Below are 22022 nucleotides of genomic sequence, written 5' to 3' on the forward strand. Positions count from 1 at the left end.
CGATACTTGATGTCCCATTGACTTGTATTGGTATCGGATATCGGTATCGGCGATATCCGATATTTTTCGGGTATCGGCCGATACTATCCGATACCGATACTTTCAAGTATCGCTCAACACTACTCTTCATTTAAAAATCACAGTGCATGCTGAGATACTCACACAAAGCATTATCAGACAAGGGGGCAGAGGCTGTGGTCACTGTCTCAGCTTCTGCCCCCCTCCCTCAAATGATGCCTCATCATGATCACGTTGTGGGCGCACTGATGGCTGGAGAGCATGACACGCACTCATACTGGAGTATGTTAAATGCCACTGTCAGAGATTGACAGTGGCATTCAACAAGATAACAGTCATGAGCGGAGCACCACTCCACCCACGATTGTTAGCGGCAGGTCCTGACTATAATACACAGTTATCACCTGCTGGGCATGTTTGGCAGATGTCATGAAGGGGTAAAGGATGTGATTAAAATTAAAACTGGCTGACCTACTCATACACAGTAATTCTTAACTTTTTAGGCTTAACTTAAGAAAACACTCAAGATGCAGATTTTCTAATTGCTATATTAATACAACCAATAGAACCTAGAAATGTATTTCCTTTTCAACTCCTTATATATATACCAGTGCAGGAAACATCGATTGCTAAGGTCCTCAAGCTTTTTCATGGAAGCAGGTTGAATTTGTTTATCTGACTAACAAGAATAGTAGCTCTGTGGGGTAATTAAAAATATAATTTTCACTTAAAGTTCATGTAGAGCTATTATTTTGCTTGTCAGCCCTGACTACTTCGTCAAGAAAAGGGTCAGCTAAATCATTGCTTCATTAGGAGGAACTTCCAACAGCTTAAAGTAGCCCAGACCTAAGCTTCCTGGACCTATCTGTGCTTGACGAAGAGAAGGGGCATCTAGCCTAGCTCTTAGCATGTACTGTATGTAATAAAGTAAAAGTAATTTCCTATGAGAACTTTACAAGGATTTAAAAAAAATAGTTGACTTCTTTAATATATTAATACAGATAAAGGAGAGCAAAATCATTACTCAGAATTTATTTCCCAGAATTAAAGCTGAAGGAGTCTGAACCCATCTTAGTCCACAAAACATCCGATTTCCATTTCTTTACTTTTTAAATTCCCAAATATTTATTCATTTTTGTTAAAGCATCACACACAGTATTAAGGTCGCTCCGCAAGTCTTGCACAACATTTTCAATACTTTGGGTGTCTTTCAGGATTTCAATACTCTGCGTGTAGGGATTAAAATACACTGAGAAGGGCCGGTTGATTGACTTTGCAAACTCTCTGTAGGATTTAAAGACAGAGAGAAATTAATTAGAATCATATCAGCAGTGATGAAATGTTTTCTAAAGTTTCTTTTCTTCTTGTCTTCTTTTTCCTAATAATTGAATGTACCTCATCTTTTCCTTGGCTTCATCAAAGCTTTCTGACACAAAGTACAAATCCTGAAAGGTAGTGATAATACATTCTTGCAAGCAAGTTGTCTTTGGATCAAACGTTTTCACAGTAGCTTTGTCAGACAAGGCATGCTGCAAAGAGAAACCAGACACACTTTTTAAAATAGCGCTTAAGGAAATGAAGACAAACAGTTACTTGTTTTAGAATTAGGAGCAGTTTAAAAGCAGATGAGTCTATCTTAGCTCATTTTAAAACATGTGATGCTGAATATTTAAGATGCTCTTATCATTAATTAACAATCGTGTGTGTGTTGCTTGTGTAGTTGTTACCTTTGGGAATCAAAATGTTCCCATATTACATAAACCAATCTAACAAGTTTTAAAACATTAGATTAAACACTAGATCATTGCATTATGCATAGAATGATCTCTGTACACTAGACTCACTCTAAGAGATTCTTGGTATCACAAACATAGAAAACTATTGTCAATCTATTTTATGTATGATCATTGACAGTAAATGTTCAATTATTCCAATTATGATTCAGGTTTCAGTTGGTTTTCATACCTTTAGATATTTTATCAGTAAAAAGTTATGTTGTTGTTTGTATGCTGAGCTACTGCTGAGATCTACTATTTTCATTAAAAAATGAATCTATAAAAATCCACTGGAATTATGCCACGCTACTGCAAATGGACCATCTTTCTCTATTGCCTATAATTTTAAGAGTATAACTATAGAAAAGAAAGACGATACAAGATCTGCAAGCACAAGTTCTAAATGGTACATTTTATGTGAAAGTGAAATGCTTTATTTGGTTTAATTTCAAACATAATTTGATTTACGCCATAGGTTCCAGGTTCCTTGTCTGAAAATTAATGCAAATCACCATTTATAACTATAGGAAACAAAAGGGAACATATCACATTTAAAAATGTTACAATTGAAAAGCATTGCTTGGCTGCAATATATTTTTATGGCTAAGTGACCAAAGGGCTTATAAGAAGTTTATACTATCAGAAGGGCAAAATGCAAGGCACCTAAACACAATGGGCCCAATTCATCAAGACCAGCATTGTTCATGCCGGTTATAATGAGTGGTGTTATGTAATGTAGTCAATCTCTCCTGATTGATGAATCAGGAGCATCTGGTGAGTGGCATCTGCCTGCTTTGACTATGCCAGAAATCTGGAGTAGAGAACACCACAGCTAGTCATGAATTAGACTAGTTGTATCGTCCCATTGTTCTGGCCAGCTCTGACAATTTTGTTGGAGCTGGAAGAAACTGTCCTGGAAACAACAAAAGTCTGCCAGAATTCATCCCAATGTGTGCCATGTCCTCTTAGACTGGCAAGAAGAAAGAGCCAAACAGTGACCTGGCACTCTCAACATGCTGGCAAGCAGAAAGAGAGCCAACCAATGTCCTGATGTTCTCTATATGCTGTCCTCTAGTGATGTGTAATCCTGCTGATCTGAAATCCCTGAAAGTTCTCTCAGACTAAATAGGCTTACGAAGAAAAGATTGAGGTTGATTTCATACTATCTCACACATCTATATCAAATGACAAGTAAAATTTGGAAATGAAAAGGTTCTATTCAGCCAAAGCTGAATCAGTTGCTGCATATATTTCAATATCACCAAAAGTCATAAAATAAACTTAAGAGTAAGGGTATACAAAACAGATCTACTGAAAATTACTGCAGCTATTTTATTTACTACCTCAAAAATCTAAAAAATGCTTTAAAGGGAACCAGTCAGCTCATTCATGCTTCCTGGACCACAGGCAGCATAAAATAGAGACTGCCGCCTACATTCTAAACACCTTTTTCTGGAATGATGTGGCATTTCAGAGTTACACATTGCTAACAGCATGGCCAGGTCCCTAATGACTTCTCCATCCCTGAAATGTAATGGCAGTCTGTCGAGAGTAGTTATAGCAACCGGAGGTCAAGGGATGACCTACGAGTTTGCCAGCTGTGGTGGCCTGTTAGATTATGACAGGAGATGGTCTAAAAGGTGTTCTGTCAGTTTAACACTGGCAGGGGTAATGCATTGCAATGCATCTACATTACAATGTATTATGCCAATGATCAGAGTAATAAAAGTTAATTAAGTCCATAGAGGAACTAAGTGAAATAAAAGTAATTAAGAATTGTTAAAATATACATACATTTATGTAAAAACAAACATTAAACAAAAGAAGGATACATATTTGCTATCGCTGTCTTGAGAACGGCCTGACCCATAAATCTGTCACACTATTTACCCCGTCAGTAAATACTGTTAAGAAAAAAAATTGTGAAAAAAAATATCCTTTTATATCATACTTGCTGAAAAAAGTGGAATAAAACACGATCAAAAAAACAAATGTAAAAATGGTATTACTGAAAACGTTATCTTGTACTACAAAAAATTGCGTAAATGTAGCAAAACATAAAAAAAACCTACAGGTTGCGAGTCTCCAGAAGCATGAGTTTGGCATAATGTATGAGCAGTACAACATACTAGACACTATAATGTAAGGGCACAGCAAAGGCAGATTTGCAATTTTCCATTGCTGCTTGTTTCTGGAAAACACCCCATGGAGTCAAGATTGTCTCTCTACCAGTAGATAAAGTCCCAGAAGGGTGTAATTTCCAAAATGGGGTTACTTGTGGGATATTCTGCTCTTTTCATACTTAGGAGCTCTGCATGTGGAGTCTGCAAACTATTCTACAAAAATGTGTCCTCCAAGAGTTAAAAAGCACTATTTCCCCTCCAAATCTCTCCATGTGGCTAAGCAACACTGTATAGCTTAAACAAACAACATTTTAGTAGTAAAGATATAATTACTCATTCTTCACTACTAGTGTTGAGCATTCCGATACCGCAAGTATCGGGTATCGGCCGATATTTGCGGTATCGGAATTCCGATACCGAATTCCGATACTTCCCGCGTATCGGATACCGGAATCGGAAGTTCCCAGAATTCAAATTGAACGCAGCAGCCAATGAGGAATGAATGAAAGTGTGGGCACATCCTGTTTAGCATGGTGGGCATGTAAGTACTGGCAAGGCTTGGATTGGCTGCTGAAATGATGTCACTCTGCACTATAAAAAAGCGCTGCCGCCATTTTGCGCTCACTCTGCTGTGATTTCAGTTAGGGACAGGACGCTGTGTTCTAACTGAGGGCCAGTTGAGCTAGCTAATTGCTTTATTTTCCTTTCCAAAGGCTAATTTAGCAAAACGCTGTGTGTTCTTCACTGTTCACCTTGCTCTTGCCTTGCAGCGCTGTTTTAACAGCGTTCTGCAAGGTCTCTGTGTGTGTGTGTGTGCAGCTCACTCTGTAGTCTGTGTGCAGCCATATACCCGGTTGTATTCAGCTCAGGGGGGGTTCACACTGCCTCACACAGTTGTTCTTTTTTGCTCTTAGTGCAGCCTGCTGCACATTTTTTCTCAAATTTCCTATTAGTGTTTTTCCACCAGTCTCCAGCTCTATTGTGGAAAAACACTACATAGGATAACCTAGAGGGGGGTTTTTGGGCCTTGCAGCGCCGTTTACGGCTGTCTGCACGGTCTCCGTGTGAGCCCAGCTCGCCCTGTAGTCTGTGTGCAGCCATAGCCGGTTGGATTCAGCTCAGGGTTCGTTACTGGCTCATACCTTGAGAAAAATTTTCCTTTTTTTCAAATAGTGCAGCCTGTTTAAAATTTGAAAAAAAAAATTCCTATTAGTGTCTTTCCACTCGTATCCAGCTAAATAGTGGAAAAACACTATATAGGATAACCTAGAGGAGGGTTTTTTGGCCTTGCAGCGCCGTTTACGGCTGTCTGCACGGTCTCCGTGTGAGCCCAGCTCGCCCTGTAGTCTGTGTGCAGCCATAGCCGGTTGGATTCAGCTCAGGGTTCGTTACTGGCTCATACCTTGAGAAAAATTTTCCTTTTTTTCAAATAGTGCAGCCTGTTTAAAATTTGAAAAAAAAAATTCCTATTAGTGTCTTTCCACTCGTATCCAGCTAAATAGTGGAAAAACACTATATAGGATAACCTAGAGGAGGGTTTTTTGGCCTTGCAGCGCCGTTTACGGCTGTCTGCACGGTCTCCGTGTGAGCCCAGCTCGCCCTGTAGTCTGTGTGCAGCCATAGCCGGTTGGATTCAGCTCAGGGTTCGTTACTGGCTCATACCTTGAGAAAAATTTTCCTTTTTTTCAAATAGTGCAGCCTGTTTAAAATTTGAAAAAAAAAATTCCTATTAGTGTCTTTCCACTCGTATCCAGCTAAATAGTGGAAAAACACTATATAGGATAACCTAGAGGAGGGTTTTTTGGCCTTGCAGCGCCGTTTACGGCTGTCTGCACGGTCTCCGTGTGAGCCCAGCTCGCCCTGTAGTCTGTGTGCAGCCATAGCCGGTTGGATTCAGCTCAGGGTGCGTTACTGCCTCATACCTTGAAAAACAATTTCCTTTTTTTCAAATAGTGCAGCCAGTTTAAAATTTGAAAAAAAAAATTCCTATTAGTGTCTTTCCACTTGTATCCAGCTAAATAGTGGAAAAACACTATATAGGATAACCTAGAGGAGGGTTTCTTGGCCTTGCAGCGCCGTTTACGGCTGTCTGCACGGTCTCCGTGTGATTTAAACTAGCTCTGTAGCCCGATCTGCACCAAAAAAAAGGTTAAGTTCACCAAACACAACTTACACTTGTGTAGGCCACATTTGAAAAATAATAAAGTTTAGTCCACAATTTACAACATTAGTGTTTCTTACACCTGTTAGGAGGAGCATTACAGGAATAAGCACACTAAGGCCTTAGTACTTTTCTGCTTATCTTTATCTGTCAACCAAGATGAAGAGGGCAGGGAGTAAGGCACGTGGGCGTGGGCGCGGAGCAGGGAGAGGAGCAGGGAGAGGACGTGGTGATTCTGTGCCTGCTGCGGGCGCCGGTGACTCGTCGTCACTCAGTTTCAGCAGGGAACAGTCCTTCATGCGCAGCTTTGTCGGAGAGCGCCGTGCACCGCTGCTGCGTGAAGACCAAATTGAAGCCGTTGTCGGGTGGATGGCAGCTAACGCCTCGGCATCGACTTCAGTTAGTGCCACATCCTCTCAGGCACAGAGCACTGGAGAGCAGCCATCTGTCTCTTCACCACCTGCCAAATTGGCCAGGCAGTCAGAGAGCCCAGGACAGGAGCCGTCTCTACTTCTGTTCTCTGAATCTCTTGGCTTGGAAACAGGGGGCCAGCCAAGCAGCATTGGAGAAATGGAAGAAGAGGCAGTGTGCAGTGATGCCCAAAAGCTTTATCTCTCTGACTCTGAAGAGGCAGGTGGGCCAGTGCCTCCGGTGACCACAGCGCAGTACGCATCTGATGATGAAACTCAGGTGCCGCTTTCTCGTGCGTACTGTGCTGCTGAGACTACCCAGGAGGAGCAGTTGGTGGCAGAGGGTAGTGGAGATGATGAGGTCCTTGACCCATCGTGGCGTGAGGAACAGGAAGGTGGTGGGAGCAGCTCAGAGGAAGAGCTTCCTCTTACGGGCCAAAGAGGGAGAGGGAGGGGGAAGACTGCGGAGCCTGTAGCCTCCACTTTGGCACCCGTTAGGAGCCTGTCTCTTTCCAAAGCCAAAAAGGGCGCTCCCAAGACTTGCAGTGCCTGGTCCTTTTTTGACACAGTTGCAGATGACATTTGTTTTGTCAAATGCAAGCTGTGTCATCATAAAGTAAAAAGAGGGAAAAATGTCAGCAACCTCAATACCACAAATATGTGGAAACATGTGCGGACCAGGCACGCGGTGGAGTTACAGAAACACACTGAAGATGTAGGCCAACCAACAGCGGCAGCTACCACCTCTTCAGCTCGTGTTGCCTCTTCCTCCAGCTCACGCACAGCTGGTTTGGCTTCCTCCCAGAGACCTTGTGTAATTCCACCCACAGCACCACCTTCCCAGTCATCCTCACACTCCCAGTCTACTCTACAGCCATCGGTAGTACAGGCATGGGAGAAAAGGCGGGCATTCTCGGCCAACCACCCCCGAGCACAGGCTCTGAATGCAGGCATTGCCAAACTGTTGTCCCTGGAAATGCTCTCGTTCAGGCTGGTGGAGACTGACAGCTTCCGTGACTTGATGGCATTGGCAGTCCCACAGTACAAGGTGCCCAGCCGCTTTTACTTCAGCAGGCAGGCTGTCCCTGCCCTGCACAGGCATGTTGAGGCAAACATAAAACATGCGCTACTGAACGCCGTCAGTAGCAAGGTCCACCTCACCACCGATGCGTGGACCAGTCAGCATGGACAGGGGCGATATGTTTCCCTCACTGCCCATTGGGTTAATGTTGTTGAGCCAGGTACAGATCGTGCGAGTGGCGCAGGACGTGTCCTGCCCACTCCAAGGATTGCAGGAATCCAGTCTGTACGCATCGACTCCTCCTCTTACACCAGTTCCTCTGATTCCTCTCTGCAGGATCCGTCACAGTCCACCCCCACATGGACCCGTGAACGTTTACCTATGACCGACATGAGCACAGCCGTGGCCAAACGTCAGCAGGCCGTCTTGAAACTAGTTTCATTGGGGCATCGAAGCCACACAGCGCAGGAGCTCTGGAATGCCATAAAGCAGGAGAGCGATGTGTGGTTACTGCCAGCGAATCTCCAGCCAGGCATGGTAGTGTGTGACAATGGCCGAAATCTGGTGGCAGCTTTGGCCCTTGGCAACCTCACTCACATCCCATGTCTGGCACATGTGCTCAATTTGGTTGTGCAGAGTTTTCTGAGGGACTATCCGGATCTTGATGCCCTGCTGCACAAGGTCCGCCTAGAGTGTGCTCACTTGCGGCGTTCCAGCTTGGCCAGATCCCGCATTGCTGCTCTGCAGCGCCGATTCCGCCTTCCGGAACACCGCATCATATGTGACCTACCTACCCGGTGGAATTCCACGTTACATATGTTGGAGCGGTTGTGTGAGCAGCAGCAAGCAGTTATGGAGTACCAGCTGCATCAGGCGCAAAGAAGTCGCAGTCAGCGCCGATCAGACTTCACAACCACAGAGTGGGCCACTATGAAGGACGTCTGCCAGGTTTTGCGTCCTTTTGATTATTCCACGCGGATGGCAAGTGCAGATGATGCACTAGTCAGCATGACTGTCCCCCTTATCTGCCTGCTTCAGCAAACTTTGCAAGGGTTAAGGGATGATGTGGTGGAAGAGGTGGAGGATGAGGAGTCACCTTTTCCATCAGCTTCTGGAGAGTCAGCGCCACGTGGTTCCTCACAAAGGGGTACGCAGGGGCCAATTTGTGAGGAGGATGAGGAGGAGTCAATGGAGGAGGAAGAGCTCCGTCCAGAGGAGGGAGCGACACAATTGTCCAGTGGTCAGTGTGTACAGCGAGGGTGGGGTGATGACGAGCGGGCAGAGATCATGTCTCAAGCAGGGGACAGCGTTTCTGGGCCGGTTGGCACTCTGCAGCACATGGTGGATTTCATGCTGCAGTGCCTGAGAAACGACCGCCGCATCGACCACATTCTCAACATGCCTGATTATTGGGTGTTCACCCTCCTCGATCCTCGCTACCGGGACAACGTCCAAAACCTCATCCCTGCGTTGACCCGGGAGCGTAAATTGCGGGAGTACCACGACACACTGGTGAATTCCATCATCTTCTCCTGTCCAACTGAGAGGAGTGCTGCTAGTGCTTTACAAAGCAGCTCAGTGCGTCGAGGCAGTGGGGGAGGCTCTGCCCAAAGAGGGAGCAGAAGCAGTGCCTCTGCCCAAGGCAAGCCCAGTATGGCACAACTCTGGCACACTTTTGTGTGCCCGCCCCAAATGTCTACACCATCACCGGCGGCTCCAGTCAGCAGGAGGCAACGGTTCCGTCAGATGGTGACAGACTACATGGCTTGCCCTCTTACTGTACTCCCAGACGGCTCTTCCCCGTTCAAGTTTTGGGTCTCTAAGCTGGATACATGGCCAGAGCTAAGCCAGTATGCATTGGAGGTGCTGGCTTGCCCTGCGGCTAGTGTCTTATCGGAACGTGTCTTTAGTGCCGCAGGTGGTGTACTAACAGACCGTCGCATGCGACTATCCTCCGATAACGTTGACCGGCTTACTTTCCTGAAAATGAACCAGGCCTGGATCTCGCAGGAATTTGCCACTCCTCTGCCTGATTAAGTAATTGGGTGTCATCCAGGTCTCCTGCTGTGTTCATCTTTCTACCACCTGAACTGCTATTCCTGGGCTCCAACACCGCCAGTTGCGGCTCAGAAGTGCAGGCTGCACAGTAAAAACATACGACCCAGTGTTATTGGGTTTCAGTAACGTCAGCTGATCCCCAGCTGTGTAGCCGGCAATGTGTCCTGCGACCGCCACGCTGGCACAACAACCTAAATGTAAGGGAACCTGTCCCCCCCCCCCCCGTCGTTTGTTACTGAAAGAGCCATCTTGTGCAGCAGTAATGCTGCACAAGGAAAAGGTAGCTCTTTTTTTTTAGCTCTTTGCACACGCAGAACTTAACACTTATAAAATGTGTTCACTGATACCGTTATACCGTCCCGGAGCTGGGACTTTCCTTCGTAATGTGACGCAGCACAGCCGTCATTCCTACCCCCTTGGTGCCATGCGCTGCCTCCTCAGCGTTGTTTTAAGCTGTCACGGAGCCTGCGCTGTTCTGTTATCCCTTGGGCATGCCCTATTTGCGCTGCCTGTCTTCTGACATAATTTGGTGTCAGGCTGGCTGCGCCTGTGCGGCCGCGCTGCCCGAGATCCCGCCTCGCAGTGTCTTCTGATTGAGTCACACTGCGGGCCTGGGATCCATGGGCATGCGCAGTGCATATCTTCCCCTCGGGCTCTCGCTCATTTCCCTCCGCCTTCTTTAGACTGTGCGCCGTCAGCTGATCCCTAGCATGCCACGGCCGTGACACCGCACAGTCTGAAGAAGAGGGAAGGAGGGGAGTGAGAGTCGAGGTTATGCACTGTGCATGCCCATGGTTCCAAGGCCCGCAGTGGGATTACGTTAGATGAGACTGCGAGGTGGGATCTGGAGCAGCGTGGACGCACAGGCACTGACAGCCTGACACCAAATTATGTCAGAAGACAGGCAGCGCTAATTGGGCATGGCCAAGGGCTAACAGAACAGCGCAGGCTCCGTGGCAGCTTAAAACAACGCTGAGGAGGCAGCGCACGGCATCAAGGGGATAGGAATGACAGCTGTGCTGTGTCCCATTACGAAGGAAATTCGCACCTCCGGAACGGTTTAACGGTATAAAGGGACACATTTTTAGTGTTTACTTCGGTGTTTGCAAGGAGCATAATTAAAAGAGCAACCTTTTCCTTTTGCATCCTTAGTGCTGCACAACATGGCTCTTTCAGCTACAAACGTCTTGGGGGGGGGGGTTAAAGGTTTCCTTTCAACTTGCTCCAATCAGGCTTCGGCCTACACTCTGTTCCTCTGCTCCTCCTGCTGTCCCTGGGCTCTAACACCGCCAGTTGGTGCCTGGAAGTGCTGTGTGCACAGTCAACAGTCGCTCCTCTGTTATTGGGGTTCAGTAACGTCAGCTGATCCCCAGCTGTGTGTGCGGCAATACCTCCAATCTGCTCCTCCTGCTGTCCCTGGGCTCTAACACCGCCAGTTGGTGCCTGGAAGTGCTGTGTGCACAGTCAACAGTCGCTCCTCTGTTATTGGGGTTCAGTAACGTCAGCTGATCCCCAGCTGTGTATCCGGCAACGTGTCATGCGACCGCCACGCTGGCACAACTAAAATGTAAGGGGACCTGTCCCCCCCCCCCCCTAGGCGTTTGTTACTGAAAGAGCCACCATGTGCAGCACTAATACTGCACAAGGGAAAGGTCGCTCTTGAAATTATGCTCCTTGCAAACGCTGAACTACACACTCATGTAATGTGTCCCCTCACACCGTCCAACCGTCCCGGAGGTGGGACTTTCCTTTGTAATGTGACACAGCACAGCCGTCATTGCTACCCCCTTGGCACCGTGCGCTGCCTCCTTAGCGTTGTTTGATTCCGTCATGGACCCTGCGCTGTTATGTTATCCCTTGGCCATGCACAGTTTGCGCTGCCCGTCCTCTGACATCATTTGTTGTCGTCCTGGCTGCGCCTGTGCGTCCACGCTGCCCGAAATCACACCTCGCAGTGTCGTCTAATGTGATCCCACAGTGGGCCTGGTATCCATGGCCATGCGCAGTGCATATACTAGCCTCTCACTCCCCTTCTTCACGCTTCTTCAGACTAGGCGGCGTCAGCTGATCCCTAATAGCATGCCACGGCCGTGACGCCGCACAGTCTGAAGAAGCAGGAAGGAGGTGAGTGAGAGGCGATGATATGCACTGCGCATGCCCATGGATCCCTGGCCCGCAGTGGGACTACATTAGATGACACTGCAAGGTTGGATCTCGGGCAGCTTGGACGCACAGGCACTGCCAGCCTGACACCTACATGATGTCAGAAGACGGGCACCGCTAACTGTGCATGGCCAAGGGATAACATTACAGTGCGGGCTCCGTGACAGAACCAAACAACGTTGAGGAGGTGGTGCCCGGCACCAAGGGGGTTGGAATGACGGCTGTGCTGTGTCACATTACAAAGGAAAGTCCCACTTCCGGGATGGTTTGACGGTGTGAGGGGACACATTATATGAGTGTGTACTTCAGCGTTTGCAAGGAGCATAATTTTCGGAGCCACCATTTTCCATGTGCAGTATTACTGCTGTACAAGATGGCTCTTTCAGCAACAAATGCCTGGGGGGGGGGGGTTAAAGGTTCCCTTTCAACTTGCTCCACTGCAGGCTTCGGCCTACACTCTGCTCCTCTTTGATTCCCTGGGTTTCAACACTGTCAGTTGCCACCTGGAAGTGTTGTCTACACAGAAAAAAACACTAGGTGATGTGTCAGTGGGGTTCAGCACCGCCAGCTGTTCCCCTGCTGTGTAGTCGGCAACGTGTCCAGCACAAGCCACGCTGGCACAACAGAACAAAAGCTGCCACCAGTGCAGGCTTCGGCCTACACTCTGCTCCTCTCCTCCTCCTGCTGACCCTGGGCTCAAACACCGCTAGTTTTTGCCCGGAAGTGCTAGCTGCACAGAGAAAAACACCAGCCAATGTGTTAGTGGGGTTCAGCAACGCCAGCTGTTCCCCTGCTGTGTAGCCGGCAACGTGACCTGCAAACGCCATGCAGGCACAGGAACTGAAATTAAAAGGGAACCTGGCCCCACCCCCCCAGGTGTTTCTATGTATAACAGCCACCTAGTACAGCAGTACTGCTGCATTTGTACAAGGTGGCTGACTTTTTCTCCTTGCCCACGTGGAACTCAACACGTACAAAATGTGTCTCATTGAGACCATTCCACTGTCCCTGAGGTGTGACTTTCCTTTGTAATGATACGCAGCACCCCCCTTGGTAGCGTTTCCCGTCTTTTGTCATCATGGTTAGCTGGCTGCGCCTGTGCATCCGCCCTGCTAGAAACAACGCCCCTCGTTGTCATATTTATTTTGTCAGCGAGGGTGTGGTTTATGGGCACGAGCAGTGCATATGTTCGCCTGTCTTAACTCATCTCCTTCCGCCTTCTTCAGACTGTGCGGCCTCCTGGCCGTGGTAGGCGATAAGGGATCAGCTGAGGCCGCCCAGTCTGGAGCAGGTGTAAGGACATGTGTAAGCGGCCAACCTATTTACTGCACAAGGCCACGAATCCCAGCCACGCAGTGTGATTTTTTGAAAACACACTGTGGGTCTGGGATTCATGTCCATCGCTAACCGCAACGGCCGACATGAAATGAGGTCAGAAGACAGGAAGCGCTCACAGCGCATGGCCAAGGGATCACAATAGCGCAGACTCCTGTACAGCAAATAAGAACGCTCAGGAATCTGCGCCCAGTACCTAGGTGCAAATTTTGACACCTGTGCTGCGTCTCGTTAAAAAGACAAGTCACGCCTCCACAACTGTTTGACAGTATAATGGTCTAAATAGTGTACGTGTTTTAGTCAGCGTGTGCAAGGAGCAAAACAAATAGAGCAACCTTTTACTTGTGCAGCATTAATGCTGCACAAGGTGTGGCTCTTGTACCTTGCAACACCTGAGGGGGGGTTAAAGGTAACCTTTGAAATTGGTTCAACTAGGCTTCGGCCTACACTCTGCTCCTCTACTCCTCCTGCTGACCCTGGGCTCAAACACCGCTAGTTTTTGCCCGGAAATGCTAGCTGCACAGAGAAAAACACCAGCCAATGTGTTAGTGGGGTTCAGCACCGCCAGCTGTTCCCCTGCTGTGTAGTCGGCAACGTGTCCAGCACAAGCCACGCTGGCACAACCGACCAAAAGCTGCCACCAGTGCAGGCTTCGGCCTACACTTTGCTCCTCTCCTCCTCCTGCTGACCCTGGGCTCAAACAACGCCAGTTTCTGCCCGGACATGCTAGCTGCACAGAGAAAAACACCAGCCAATGTGTTAGTGGGGTTCAGCACCGCCTGCTGTTCCCCCGCTGTGTAGCCGGCATCGTGTCCAGCACAAGCCACGCTGGCACAACCGACCAAAAGCTGCCACCAGTGCAGGCTTCGGCCTACACTTTGCTCCTCTCCTCCTCCTCCTGCTGACCCTGGGCTCTAACACCGCTAGTTTTTGCCCGGACATGCAATCTGCACAGAGAAAAACACCAGTCAATGTGTCAGTGGGGTTCAGCAACGCCAGCTGTTCCCCTGCTGTGTAGCTTGCAACGTGACCTGCAAACGCCACGCAGGCACATGAACTGAAATTGAAGGGAGCCTGCCCCCCACCCACAGGTGTTTCTATGTATATCAGCCACCTTGTACAGCAGTACTGCTGCATTTGTACGAGGTGGCTGACTGTTTCTCCTTGCCCACGTGGAACTCAACACGTACAAAATGTGTCTCATTAGAGACCATTACAATGTCCCTGAGGTGTGACTTTCCTTTGTAATGACACGCAGCACCACCCTTGTTAGCGCTGCCCGTCTTTTGACATCATTGGTTAGCTGGCTGCGCCTGTGCATCTCCCCTGCTCGAAACAACGGCCCTCGGTGTCTTATTTTTTTGGACAGCGAGGGTGTGATTGATGGGCATGTGCAGTGCATATGTTTGCCTGTGTTCACTCATCTCCTTCCGCCTTCTTCAGACTGGGTGTCCTCATGGCCGCGGCAGGCGATAAGGGATCAGATGAGGCCGCCCAGTCTGAAGCAGGTGTAAGGACATGTGTGAGCGGCAAACATATTTAGTGCACCAGGGCACGAATCCCAGCACCGCAGTGTGATTTTTTAAAAACACACTGTGGGTCTGGGATTCATGTCCATCGCTAACCGCAACGGCCGACATGAAATGAGGTCAGAAGACAGGAAGCGCTCACAGCGCATGGCCAAGGGATCACAATAGCGCAGACTCCTGTACAGCAAATAAGAACGCTCAGGAATCTGCGCCCAGTACCTAGGTGCAAATTTTGACACCTGTGCTGCGTCTCGTTAAAAAGACAAGTCACGCCTCCACAACTGTTTGACAGTATAATGGGCTAAATAGTGTACGTGTTTTAGTCAGCGTGTGCAAGGAGCAAAACAAATAGAGCAACCTTTTACTTGTGCAGCATTAATGCTGCACAAGGTGTGGCTCTTGTACCTTGCAACACCTGAGGGGGGGGTTAAAGGTAACCTTTGAAATTGGTTCAACTAGGCTTCGGCCTACACTCTGCTCCTCTACTCCTCCTGCTGACCCTGGGCTCAAACACCGCTAGTTTTTGCCCGGAAATGCTAGCTGCACAGAGAAAAACACCAGCCAATGTGTTAGTGGGGTTCAGCACCGCCAGCTGTTCCCCTGCTGTGTAGCCGGCATCGTGTCCAGCACAAGCCACGCTGGCACAACCGACCAAAAGCTGCCACCAGTGCAGGCTTCGGCCTACACTTTGCTCCTCTCCTCCTCCTCCTGCTGACCCTGGGCTCTAACACCGCTAGTTTTTGCCCGGACATGCAATCTGCACAGAGAAAAACACCAGTCAATGTGTCAGTGGGGTTCAGCAACGCCAGCTGTTCCCCTGCTGTGTAGCTTGCAACGTGACCTGCAAACGCCACGCAGGCACATGAACTGAAATTGAAGGGAGCCTGCCCCCCACCCACAGGTGTTTCTATGTATATCAGCCACCTTGTACAGCAGTACTGCTGCATTTGTACGAGGTGGCTGACTGTTTCTCCTTGCCCACGTGGAACTCAACACGTACAAAATGTGTCTCATTAGAGACCATTACAATGTCCCTGAGGTGTGACTTTCCTTTGTAATGACACGCAGCACCACCCTTGTTAGCGCTGCCCGTCTTTTGACATCATTGGTTAGCTGGCTGCGCCTGTGCATCTCCCCTGCTCGAAACAACGGCCCTCGGTGTCTTATTTTTTTGGACAGCGAGGGTGTGATTGATGGGCATGTGCAGTGCATATGTTTGCCTGTGTTCACTCATCTCCTTCCGCCTTCTTCAGACTGGGTGTCCTCATGGCCGCGGCAGGCGATAAGGGATCAGATGAGGCCGCCCAGTCTGAAGCAGGTGTAAGGACATGTGTGAGCGGCAAACATATTTAGTGCACCAGGGCACGAATCCCAGCACCGCAGTGTGATTTTTTAAAAACACACTGTGGGTCTGGGATTCATGTCCATCGCTAACCGCAACGGCCGACATGAAATGAGGTCAGAAGACAGGAAGCGCTCACAGCGCATGGCCAAGGGATCACAATAGCGCAGACTCCTGTACAGCAAATAAGAACGCTCAGGAATCTGCGCCCAGTACCTAGGTGCAAATTTTGACACCTGTGCTGCGTCTCGTTAAAAAGACAAGTCACGCCTCCACAACTGTTTGACAGTATAATGGGCTAAATAGTGTACGTGTTTTAGTCAGCGTGTGCAAGGAGCAAAACAAATAGAGCAACCTTTTACTTGTGCAGCATTAATGCTGCACAAGGTGTGGCTCTTGTACCTTGCAACACCTGAGGGGGGGGTTAAAGGTAACCTTTGAAATTGGTTCAACTAGGCTTCGGCCTACACTCTGCTCCTCTACTCCTCCTGCTGACCCTGGGCTCAAACACCGCTAGTTTTTGCCCGGAAATGCTAGCTGCACAGAGAAAAACACCAGCCAATGTGTTAGTGGGGTTCAGCACCGCCAGCTGTTCCCCTGCTGTGTAGTCGGCAACGTGTCCAGCACAAGCCACGCTGGCACAACCGACCAAAAGCTGCCACCAGTGCAGGCTTCGGCCTACACTTTGCTCCTCTCCTCCTCCTGCTGACCCTGGGCTCAAACAACGCCAGTTTCTGCCCGGACATGCTAGCTGCACAGAGAAAAACACCAGCCAATGTGTTAGTGGGGTTCAGCAACGCCAGCTGTTCCCCTGCTGTGTAGCTTGCAACGTGACCTGCAAACGCCACGCAGGCACATGAACTGAAATTGAAGGGAGCCTGCCCCCCACCCACAGGTGTTTCTATGTATATCAGCCACCTTGTACAGCAGTACTGCTGCATTTGTACGAGGTGGCTGACTTTTTCTCCTTGCCCACGTGGAACTCAACACGTACAAAATGTGTCTCATTAGAGACCATTACAATGTCCCTGAGGTGTGACTTTCCTTTGTAATGACACGCAGCACCCCCATTGTTAGCGCTGCCCGTCTCCTGACATCATTGGTTGGCTGGCTGTGCCTGTGCGTCCCCCCTGCCCGACACAACGCCCCCCGTTGTCTCATATATTTTGACTGCGAGGGTGTGATTGATGGGCACGAGCAGTGCATATGTTCCCCTGTTTTCACTCCCCTCCTTCCGCCTTCTTCTGACTGTGCGGCCTCATGGCCGCGGCATGCGATAAGGGATCAGCTGAGGCCGCCCAGTCTGAAGCAGGTGTAAGGACATGTGTGAGCGGCGAACATATTTACTGCACAAGGCCACGAATCCCAGCACCGCAGTGTGACTTTAGGAAAAGCCACTATGGGTCTGGGATTTATGGCCATCGTTAACCGCACCGGCCAACATGAAATGAGGTCATGAGACGGCCTGCACTAACAGGGTATTGCCAAGGGATAACACAATAGCGCAGACTCCTGTACAGCAAATAACAACGCTCAGGAATCTGCGCCCAGTACCTAGGTGCAAATTTTGACACCTGTGCTGCGTCTCGTTAAAAAGACAAGTCACGCCTCCACAACTGTTTGACAGTATAATGGGCTAAATAGTGTACGTGTTTAATTCAGCGTGTGCAAGGAGCAAAATTAAATAGAGCAACCTTTGACTTGTGCATCATTAATGCTGTTCAAGGTGTGGCTCTTGTACCTTGCAACACCTGAGGGGGGGGGGTTAAAGGTAACCTTTGAAATTGGTTCAACTAGGCTTCGGCCTACACTCTGCTCCTCTACTCCTCCTGCTGACCCTGGGCTCAAACACCGCTAGTTTTTGCCCGGAAATGCTAGCTGCACAGAGAAAAACACCAGCCAATGTGTTAGTGGGGTTCAGCACCGCCAGCTGTTCCCCCGCTGTGTAGCCGGCATCGTGTCCAGCACAAGCCACGCTGGCACAACCGACCAAAAGCTGCCACCAGTGCAGGCTTCGGCCTACACTTTGCTCCTCTCCTCCTCCTCCTGCTGACCCTGGGCTCTAACACCGCTAGTTTTTGCCCGGACATGCAATCTGCACAGAGAAAAACACCAGTCAATGTGTCAGTGGGGTTCAGCAACGCCAGCTGTTCCCCTGCTGTGTAGCTTGCAACGTGACCTGCAAACGCCACGCAGGCACATGAACTGAAATTGAAGGGAGCCTGCCCCCCACCCCACAGGTGTTTCTATGTATATCAGCCACCTTGTACAGCAGTACTGCTGCATTTGTACGAGGTGGCTGACTTTTTCTCCTTGCCCACGTGGAACTCAACACGTACAAAATGTGTCTCATTAGAGACCATTACAATGTCCCTGAGGTGTGACTTTCCTTTGTAATGACACGCAGCACCCCCATTGTTAGCGCTGCCCGTCTCCTGACATCATTGGTTGGCTGGCTGTGCCTGTGCGTCCCCCCTGCCCGACACAACGCCCCCCGTTGTCTCATATATTTTGACTGCGAGGGTGTGATTGATGGGCACGAGCAGTGCATATGTTCCCCTGTTTTCACTCCCCTCCTTCCGCCTTCTTCTGACTGTGCGGCCTCATGGCCGCGGCATGCGATAAGGGATCAGCTGAGGCCGCCCAGTCTGAAGCAGGTGTAAGGACATGTGTGAGCGGCGAACATATTTACTGCACAAGGCCACGAATCCCAGCACCGCAGTGTGACTTTAGGAAAAGCCACTATGGGTCTGGGATTTATGGCCATCGTTAACCGCACCGGCCAACATGAAATGAGGTCATGAGACGGCCTGCACTAACAGGGTATTGCCAAGGGATAACACAATAGCGCAGACTCCTGTACAGCAAATAACAACGCTCAGGAATCTGCGCCCAGTACCTAGGTGCAAATTTTGACACCTGTGCTGCGTCTCGTTAAAAAGACAAGTCACGCCTCCACAACTGTTGACAGTATAATGGGCTAAATAGTGTACGTGTTTAATTCAGCGTGTGCAAGGAGCAAAATTAAATAGAGCAACCTTTGACTTGTGCATCATTAATGCTGTTCAAGGTGTGGCTCTTGTACCTTGCAACACCTGAGGGGGGGGGTTAAAGGTAACCTTTGAAATTGGTTCAACTAGGCTTCGGCCTACACTCTGCTCCTCTACTCCTCCTGCTGACCCTGGGCTCAAACACCGCTAGTTTTTGCCCGGAAATGCTAGCTGCACAGAGAAAAACACCAGCCAATGTGTTAGTGGGGTTCAGCACCGCCAGCTGTTCCCCCGCTGTGTAGCCGGCATCGTGTCCAGCACAAGCCACGCTGGCACAACCGACCAAAAGCTGCCACCAGTGCAGGCTTCGGCCTACACTTTGCTCCTCTCCTCCTCCTCCTGCTGACCCTGGGCTCTAACACCGCTAGTTTTTGCCCGGACATGCAATCTGCACAGAGAAAAACACCAGTCAATGTGTCAGTGGGGTTCAGCAACGCCCAGCTGTTCCCCCTGCTGTGTAGCTTGCAACGTGACCTGCAAACGCCACGCAGGCACATGAACTGAAATTGAAGGGAGCCTGCCCCCCACCCACAGGTGTTTCTATGTATAACAGCCACCTTGTACAGCAGTACTGCTGCATTTGTACGAGGTGGCTGACTTTTTCTCCTTGCCCACGTGGAACTCAACACGTACAAAATGTGTCTCATTAGAGACCATTACAATGTCCCTGAGGTGTGACTTTCCTTTGTAATGACACGCAGCACCACCCTTGTTAGCGCTGCCCGTCTTTTGACATCATTGGTTAGCTGGCTGCGCCTGTGCATCTCCCCTGCTCGAAACAACGGCCCTCGGTGTCTTATTTTTTTGGACAGCGAGGGTGTGATTGATGGGCATGTGCAGTGCATATGTTTGCCTGTGTTCACTCATCTCCTTCCGCCTTCTTCAGACTGGGTGTCCTCATGGCCTCGGCAGGCGATAAGGGATCAGATGAGGCCGTCCAGTCTGAAGCAGGTGTAAGGACATGTGTGAGCGGCAAACATATTTACTGCACCAGGGCACGAATCCCAGCACCGCAGTGTGATTTTTTAAAAACACACTGTGGGTCTGGGATTCATGTCCATCGCTAACCGCAACGGCCAACATGAAATGAGGTCATAAGACAGGAAGCGCTCACAGCGCATGGCCCAAAGGATCACAAGAGCGCAGACTCCTGTACAGCAACTAACAACGCTCAGGAAGCTGCGCCCATGCAAAAAGGTGTTGTTTTCGACACCTGTGCTGCTTTTCTTTAAAAAGACAAGTCACGCCTCCACTACTGTTAAACAGTATAATGGGCTAAATAGTCTACGTGTTGCATTCAGCTTGTGCAAGTAGACAAATTAATAGAGCAACCTTTTACTTGTGCAGCATTAATGCTGCAGAAGGAGTGGCTCTTGTTCTTTGTAACACCTGAGGGGGGGTTAAAGGTAACCTTTGAAATTGGTTCAACTAGGCTTCGGCCTACACTCTGCTCCTCTCCTCCTCCTGCTGACCCTGGGCTCTAACAACGCTAGTTTTTGCCCGGAAATGCTAGCTGCACAGAGAAAAACACCAGCCAATGTGTTAGTGGGGTTCAGCAACGCCAGCTGTTCCCCCGCTGTGTAGCCGGCATCGTGTCCAGCACAAGCCACGCTGGCACAACCGACCAAAAGCTGCCACCAGTGCAGGCTTCGGCCTACACTTTGCTCCTCTCCTCCTCCTCCTGCTGACCCTGGGCTCAAACACCGCTAGTTTTTGCCCGGAAATGCTAGCTGCACAGAGAAAAACACCAGCCAATGTGTTAGTGGGGTTCAGCACCGCCAGCTGTTCCCCTGCTGTGCAGCTTGCAACGTGACCTGCAAACGCCACGCAGGCACATGAACTGAAATTGAAGGGAGCCTGGCCCCCACCCCCAGGTGTTTCTATGTATAACAGCCACCTTGTACAGCAGTACTGCTGCATTTGTACAAGGTGGCTGATGTTTTCTCCTTGCCCACGTGGAACTCAACACGTACAAAATGTGTCTCTTTGAGACCATTCCACTGTCCCTGAGGTGTGACTTTCCCTTTCTAATGATACGCAGCACCCCCCTTGGTAGCGCTTCCCGTCTTCTGACATCATTGGTTGGCTACTTGCGCCTGTTCGTCCGCCCTGCCTGAATAAAATGCTCCTCGTTGTCTAATTATTTTGACTGCGAGGGTGTGATTGATGGGCACGAGCAGTGCATATCTTCGCCTGTCTTAACTCATCTCCTTCAGCCTTCTTCAGACTGTGCAGCCTCATGGCCGCGCATGCGAGAAGGGATCAGCAGAGGCCGCCCAGTCTGAAGCAGGTGTAAGGACGTGTGTGAGCGGCCAAAATATTTACTGCTCAAGGCCACGAATCCCAGCACCGCAGTGTGGCTTTATGAAAAGACACTGTGGGTCTGGGATTTATGGCCATCGTTAACCGCACCGGCCAACATGAAATGATGTCATAAGATGGGCAGCGCTAACAGGGGCATTGCCAAGGGATAACACAAGAGCGCAGACTCCTGTACAGCAAATAACAACGCTCAGGAAGCTGCTCCAAGCACCAAGGCGTTATTTTGGACACCTGTGCTGCGTCTCATCAAAAAACCAAGTCACGCATCCACTACAGTTTGACTGTAGAATGGGGGTAAATTGTGTATGTCTTTCATTCAGCGTGTGCAAGTAGACAAATTAATAGAGCAACCTTTCACTTGTGCAGCATTAATACTGCACAAGGTGTGTCTCTTGTACTTTGTAACACCTGAGGGGGGGGTTAAAGGTTTCCTTTGAAATTGGTTCAACTAAGCTTCGGCCTACACTCTGCTCCTCTCCTCCTCCTCCTGCTTCAACACGGGCTCTAACATCGCTAGTTTTTGCCCGCAAGTGCTAGCTGCACAGAGAAAAACACACGCCATTGTGTTAGTGGGGTTCAGCAACGCCAGCTGTTCCCCCAGTGTGTAGCCGGCAAAGTGTCCTGCAAACGCAACGCAGACACAAAGCTGCCTCCAGTGCAGGCTTCGGCCTACACTCATCTCCCCCTGCTTACCCTTTGCTCCAACACCGCTAGT

General features: G+C 49.3%; 1 protein-coding gene across 1 annotated transcript in view; it reads right to left on the reverse strand.

Moving 5' to 3' along the window:
• Nucleotides 1-1036: 1036 nt before the first annotated feature.
• TPH2 (tryptophan hydroxylase 2) overlaps nt 1037-22022 on the reverse strand; it is a 742941-nt gene continuing 721955 nt past the window's right edge. The window contains exons 10-11 of the mRNA XM_069764593.1: nt 1414-1547; nt 1037-1302 (exon numbers count right to left, since the gene is read on the reverse strand). Coding sequence (XP_069620694.1) covers nt 1128-1302; nt 1414-1547 — 309 coding nt within the window. The 3' untranslated portion in view covers nt 1037-1127. The remainder of the gene's footprint in view (nt 1303-1413; nt 1548-22022) is intronic.

Source organism: Ranitomeya imitator, chromosome 4 (genome assembly GCF_032444005.1).
Source record: "Ranitomeya imitator isolate aRanImi1 chromosome 4, aRanImi1.pri, whole genome shotgun sequence".
Taxonomy (NCBI): Eukaryota; Metazoa; Chordata; class Amphibia; order Anura; family Dendrobatidae; genus Ranitomeya; species Ranitomeya imitator.